The 7,489-nt window shown below is 32.5% G+C and overlaps 1 protein-coding gene across 1 annotated transcript in view; it reads left to right on the forward strand.

Moving 5' to 3' along the window:
• Window positions 1–6,788, forward strand: part of LOC129270409 (protein kinase C-like) — a 29,486-nt gene extending 22,698 nt beyond the window's left edge. Inside the window, exon 10 of the mRNA XM_064105687.1 lies at window positions 945–6,788. Coding sequence (XP_063961757.1) covers window positions 945–1,109 — 165 coding nt within the window. The 3' untranslated portion in view covers window positions 1,110–6,788. The remainder of the gene's footprint in view (window positions 1–944) is intronic.
• The last annotated feature ends 701 nt before the right edge of the window (window positions 6,789–7,489 follow it).

Consider the following 7,489-nt stretch of genomic DNA (forward strand, 5'->3'; position numbering starts at 1 on the left):
TTCTAATCAAGAGTCTTCATTATTATTAATTGAGAGTCTAATGATATGAAAGGTGAAAGCAACCGATAGTATCAGTGTTGTACATACATGTATGCATGCCATTTTGTTCCCCTTTTGTGACCCTTGTCAATGACCCTAAGCTGTAATTCATTGTATATAGTAAACAGACATTATTAGTTTTGCCATTACTACATTTTTTTTCTTACTCATGTCTTGGTTGATAAAATTAGTAATGACGTGGAAATAATATGGATTGTGAACCTTTTTTTTATTAAAGGGGCACTCCAGGATGAAAATAGTATGATTTTTGAAAATACAGAAAATCAGACAAACATAACACTGAAAATTTGACCAAAACCGGACAAGAAATTACAAAATTATTACATCTAAATATTTGCATTATTTTTCTGAAACAGTTTTATGCAAATTGTTTGCTGCCACATCCCCCTTGTTCTTTTGTATTTCATTATATGAAGCTATGTTTATTTAAACTTTGTCCTCAAAGAATTACGAAGCAAGGATTGACAACTGATTTAATGCGTTCATTGCTGCAGCTAATTTGATTATATTACAAGGAATAATAATGAATTCATTTAGTAACATAAAAAAAGAAAAGTCGGAACATGACATCATCAGCCCACCCAATGAATATGCATGACGATGTGCATTGACTGTTTAAAAAAGTATTGCTAAACTTCAAAATTCAGTCACTTCGTATCAGATTTTGATTAAATTTTCAGCATTTTACAGGGTTGAGTTTACTCTGTTTATTTAGATGTAATTATTTTCAGCCTAGATACCCCTTTAAGGTGTAGATACATGTATGTGTACCCCTAGTAATGATTGTAATAGCCCCTTATAGTTGTATTGGTGTCATGTAGTGTACAAACCCTTAGAACCCTTCTTTGTTTTGTTTTGTTCTCTCCCACCTTTACCCACTGCAGAGAAACCCCAGAGCTGCTGAAAACTTTGACCCCTATTTCACAAAAATCCCGTGTGCGCTTACCCCGACCGACAAACTCATTATCATGAATATTCAGGACGAATTCCAAGGCTTTACCTTCGTGAACGAGGTCTTCGATGGCTATGTGCGTAGTTTGCCCAGCTAGTGCCAAGTTTGTAGCTCCCACCGTCGCTGTTCCTTCGCCTACTTGGTGTTCCCAACGTATCCAAAATGTCACCAGTTCATACATGTGCTGTCCTTTTTCTTTCTTTTTGTTACTTGATGTGTACATAGTACATGTAGGTAGTAGAAGTTGGATGTAATCATGAGTGCCTGAAGAAAGTGAATCGGTACATTAATTTGTTTGAAGTTTTTTTGGCATTACAGAGAATAGTGAAAATGAAATAGTGCCATTTAATTGGATGTGATTTTGTTCAAAGAAATGTTTGTACTTTATTTGTCTGTGTTTAATAGGAGAATCATTTTCATGATTTATGTGTACATGAATCCAGCTTTTTTTTTATGCCCACCTATAGTTTTAAGATCTCAGTATTTTTTCCCCAATTCATTTTAAAATACCTTATCCATAAAACATACATGTAGGAGAGATAGCATTGTATTTAATTGATCTTGAAATTTAGAATAGTTCATGTTCATTTATCATATAATCCATGTAGGGTTTTAGAAGTTTAGGTTCAAGAACTACTAGATAAAAACACAAAATTTTCTCCATATCACCTATAATAATTAATGATAATTATGAATTCATTAATTCTACATGTATTTGTTGATTCATTCATGTGTTTGCTATATTCACCCGATGATTAAGAAAACCTTTTTTTTCTAAAGTGGTCTGTTCATACATGTATGATACGGCATAATGAAAAGTAGATAAAAGAGAGAAAACATAACAAAATGGAAATGATAATGTGAAAAAGACACTTAACAAATATCCTTTATGAGTATTTAAACTATATGACAGGTTTGCTTTAAAACCAAATATGTGGATATCTCTACAGTACCTCATTATTCTCTGTATTTGATAAAAAAAAGGGAGTATTCACATATACCCCATTACAAAATCACCCATACATTACAAGAACATGTTGAGGCCCTCCCCCCTCCTGACAAACAACAACCAAAAAAAAAAAAAGGTTTATTTTGCCCAACTTCCCTTACCAGGACCAAAGTATCTTGCATTCCAAAAACCATGGATGCACATTTAAATGTTTTCAAAACTTATTTTCACATGGCGAAAATGATATTCACAACCTGAGGAAATTCCCTAGAAAGTTATCATTATTTCAAAATTATCTAATAGTGTGTTGGTATTTAAATTCAGCGATATTTTGCCTAGACCTACATCGCTTTCAAATTAGAAAACTGCTAGATATTTTTTTTGGTATTATCTGTCAGATGAGAACGCACCGATGGACATTTTCCAATATGTAAATGATAAGATTCCGAGTAGTGATTATTATCACATGGTGCTACTGCTTTGACACTCATTAATGTTACATCTGTATGAATATGCTTGTACATGGAACAAAATATAATTTACCCACAGAAAGAAAATTTGAATACCAAGGATATTCTATTATTACAATATACTATGTTGCTTGATGTAATTGTTATTATCAAGTTTTGAAAACTTTTACATGTAAGTACCAAGTGCAATGAGAATTAAATATATATCTCACTATATTGAAATGATTTATTCAGGTTGACATTTTCAAATATTATTACATCATTGATTATTAATGGTTTGAAAGAGATTCAATTCAGCTTTGGACTATGAATTTTGTCTGAAAATATTGCATTAAGTTTCTGATCTTGTATTCCATTACTAATCATGAAAAGCAAAAATTTTGACTTTTTTCATACAATTCCTGTTTAAAAAATTGTCCTTAATACTACAGTACTCTACATTGTGTAATTGATTTTTTTCTTATTTCTTGAAGTAAAAATTATTAGCCTAATATAGGTTATATGATTATTGTAATGTTTCTACTCTATTGGAATAATCTTTTGTATTCAATTCACAGAAGCCTTTTCTTCTTTTTTCCTCAATTTTTCATTTTGTAAAGTAGTATATACAAGTATAGTTGTGCTAAAAAGTTAGTGAACCCCACCACAAAATGCACTCTGTAATGTTGAGTGTTGAATGGAGACAACACTACAATGCTCGATGAGCCCAGATAAACAAATTTTATTGAATGTTATATTTGATCACCTGAATTAATTATCTAAACACAGCAGAACAGAACAACACCACAACAATGCTAGGTGAGCCCAGAGAACAAACTTTATTGAATGTAATATTTGATCACCTGAATTTACATTTAGATATCTAACACACGGCAGAACTTGAACAATTTAAATATGTACATTTTCTGGTGAGATTCACTAACTTTTGAGCACCACTGTACATATGAATTATGTGTATGAAACCTGTAATATTTACTTGTGTGCATTCCATTGACCAACACAATAAAAGAAAGTTTTTATTTATTGGCCATTACCTGACATTCCATCAAAAATAAGGGGAAAAAAAAAGCTTTTGGAAAAGTTGAATTTCTGATTAATATAACCTTTAAGGAGTAGGTCCAAATTAACTGTTTTTTTTTGGGTTACTGGTAATTGTTGGTCTAAATATATAATAAAGGGATTCTTTCTTACTGGAGTGATCTAATTTCTTTTTCCTGCTTTCTATATCCCTAGATTGAAATTAACTTCAACCTTTCTTATTTACATATTTAAAGTGAGCTTTAGGGTTGACTGTTATACCTGTAGGTAGGCTACAGAAAAAAGGGCATTTTAAAAATATTATTTGGGTTAAATTTTAAGTTTTCAGGATCATTGTCAAACATAATTAGATGAGGCTTTTGAAATGAGCAAGAAGCGTGAATACTCTTGTAGGGGGGGGGGGAGGATTTGCAAATTTGCCTCAATATTGAATCGGTGGTGGTGTAAATATTATATTGATTTTTTGATCAGTTAGAGTTTGATTGTAGAGAATTGACTAGCTCTACAAAGCAATGATGCGATCATTATAGTACTATGCATATATGTTCTTTCAAGTTCTCTTAATGTCATCACATGAAGTAGCAATTAAGAGTGTGTTTTAATGTCAGTTGTGGATGTATGTACTTGTCAGACATTTTTTTGAAATATCTCTTCTTTTTCTTATCCATTTGCGTTGAAAAATGTGTAAAACATCTATAAGATGAATGGATAAAATTCACAGGATGTTTTTATTGAGTGAATTTTGGGGTTTTGAATTCTATTCAATTTTCCTCAGATATGCAATGAAGTAACCTATTTTTGTTTTGCACCTCCCCGCTATCCCCATTTTACCTCCCCATTCTCCTTTTATTTGATCCGCTCTACATACAGGGGGGACCCCGAGACCTATGCAATTTTGATAAGGAGTTTACAAGGGAACCGACGACCCTGACTCCGACTGACAAACTGTTTATCATGAACCTGGATCAGACAGAATTTGATGGTTTCTCCTATACAAATGATACATATGGCAAATAAAGATGGCTGCAGCCATTGCCAACCAAATTGATGTACATGAATATGTGTGTTTTAACTGATCAGAACTGGATAGGTATTGTAGTCTACCCATCTTGCCTAAAGACACAATCTCTTTCAACTATAGCCATGTGTAGATAAAGAAGCGTATTGTGTAATTCAGTGGTTATTATGCTACAATCACTCATTTTTATTCCATTGTGAATCTTTTACATTCCTTTAGATGCATGCTTGCAGTTTATTTCTTTCTCATGTAGATTATATTTGCTGAAAGTATGTCTATGCTATTGATGCTGTAAAGCTGTCATAAAAGTTGGCCATACCCCTCTGATACATTTCATATCCACTTGGTCCAATATTAAATGGTCTAATTCTCAGATTGGTAAAAAATAATCATGGTTAAAACAACTTGGTCTATTGTCAATCTGGTCTAATCACTTTTGGTCCAACCATCACTTGATCTGATATTCACTTGGTCTATCCGCCATCTGGACTAATGTCACTTCGTCTATTACTTTGCACTTCATGAAATGAAATTTGTTTTTTCATAATATCATATGGAATAAGCGCGATGTTGGACTAAGTTGTTATTAGATGAAATAGGTTTAGCCAAACTGAAAGTTAGACAAAATGGTTAACAAACTAAATACCATTAAAACCAAATGGCAATTAAAGGCTGTAAAAAACAAGGATTAAACCGTGTGGGACTAAACAATTGAAAGCCGACCAAAGTGGGTGTAAACCAAATGACAATTTTCTTCCCATACAACATGATATACATCTTGTACTGGATATACACTTAACCTCCTGTATTCAGCCTTATGCACCTTAATTGACTAAAATCACAACAGTTTGAATTCATTGTATAATGTAATGATAGATCATATGATGGCCAACAGTAGGAGTAACAGACCGTGGTATGTATGCCTTCTAGAAAGTAAACGAGGTTCCATGACATTTGCTCCGGCGACAATTGCTCCGATGGAAATTCTGCAAGTTAAGCCAACCATAAAACCTAACCTCCAAAACTAAATAAACCCCACTTCTTATCTTTACACTATTCTGAACCAAAATCTCTATTACAATCCTAACTCAAACCCTACATGTATGCCCGCTGAAATATTAAGACCCGAGCAGATGTTGCTGGAGCAAATGTTGTGTCACCGCAAATGATGGTGTTGATGCTCTTCCATACTTACTGTTAATTTTGAAAAATAAATTGTTCGATGGGGCCCTAAGTTCTTAAGGGCATTGAAATGCAGTCACACAGAGACCGACTCAAACCAACCAATGGTAATGGACGTAAAGCAATGTCTGTGATTGGGGTAGAGTCGGTTTGGTTGGTGCTACTGCGTCATATTTCTTTTATACGAGTCTGATAATTAGTCTGCATTGTTTGAGAGAGAGATAACTCTTTAGGGGCAGAGGATTAAATATTGACCAAAAACTACATACAATAGTTATATGTTGATTTGAAATAAGGACAAAATTTTCAGTCTCTCATCTTTTCTCCAAAGAAGTTTAATTCATCGCCTGGTGGAGTCTGGGTGATAAAGGCTATGGAAATGGCAGGATTCATTGGTCAATGGATATATTTGTGTATTAGTAACTATAGAATGTCACCACCTACCTTGGAAAAAAAAAGATTAAATCCAAATGGCAGTTTGATACCAAATCTAATTGTATCACAGTCATCTCCTATTACTGCCATTGATCCCATAGTAAGCTTTCATTCATATCTGTGTGTGGCCGTTTCACAAAAAGTTGAGTCCGACTTTGGTCATGCTTAAAGGTCAATTAGATTTTATTGTGACTTAAAGTCCTGCTTAAGAGCCAATTTGAGTTAAATGTGACTTTTTAAGTTCTGCCTAAGGGCCAACGTTTGCATCGCATTTGGTATTTAATGCCCAATCTCAATTGATGACTTTTGATGCAAACATGTCTCATGTGCAACAGAAATTTTAAGTGTGACTTCAAGACAGACTAAACTGTTTGTGAAAGAGCTTCTGCCTCCTCCCCCCTCACCCTTACCTAGTTTTCAACCTTGAAATCGTATTAAATCTACCTTAGTTTGCCAGCTGGTACAATACAAACTCATCTTGGCTGCATTTATTTATGTAATGTGTTGTATAATCATGTTATAGTACTTTGAAATTATCATTAATAAAAATAACAGAGGGCTGTAAATAATCATACATTATATTATATAGTCAAGATATATATTGACCTTTAGATATATTCCAAATTTATATATCTCATGGCAGAAACTGTTATTATACAATCAAGTGTCTCATAGTGATTTTTTTTCATTGTTTTTTTTATAGGAAGATATAATATAGAATTTAGACCTTTTGAGTAACTCTTTTTTTTCTATAAAAAAAAAAATTGAAAAAAAAAAAGAGAAGTGATTTATGAAATATACTATAGTGACTATAATTGACATTTTAGATAATAATGTCATTATTAAGTATATTTAATTTATGTACTGCATATGATAACTATAGCACGTATATGATATATTATGTTTCGAGAGATCATAACCTTTGTAATACAAAATGTAAATTGTATGATAATTATACTTTTTTTTTTCCTCTGTGTTTACAATGTATTTTCTTCTGCTTATACTTTTCATGCACAGAAAATAAATCTTTCCACATTTATGTTTCTTTTTTTTTTCAGATAGAATTTTTTCTATAAATGATTGTTACTTTTCTTATGATTAATCATTAAAATACAAAAGAATGGTTTTGGGGTTGGCAACTGTTTGATGATATAGTGTGTTTTTATGTTTACAATTGTCTCATATACAATGGTGAGTTCACGAAGGATAATAAATGAGTTTATGTATTGTAACCATTACAAAGAATAGTGTGGATTATCTTTTAGGCCTCACAATATTCATGAAACTCGTCTAAAAAAAAATCTCAACTTCTATCAGTCTTTCTTTTTACCTGTTTCTCCATCTCTCTCTCTCTCTTTCTCTCATCATCAGATTCAGTTGCCCTT

This window comes from Lytechinus pictus, chromosome 10, assembly GCF_037042905.1.
Source record: "Lytechinus pictus isolate F3 Inbred chromosome 10, Lp3.0, whole genome shotgun sequence".
NCBI lineage: Eukaryota > Metazoa > Echinodermata > Echinoidea > Temnopleuroida > Toxopneustidae > Lytechinus > Lytechinus pictus.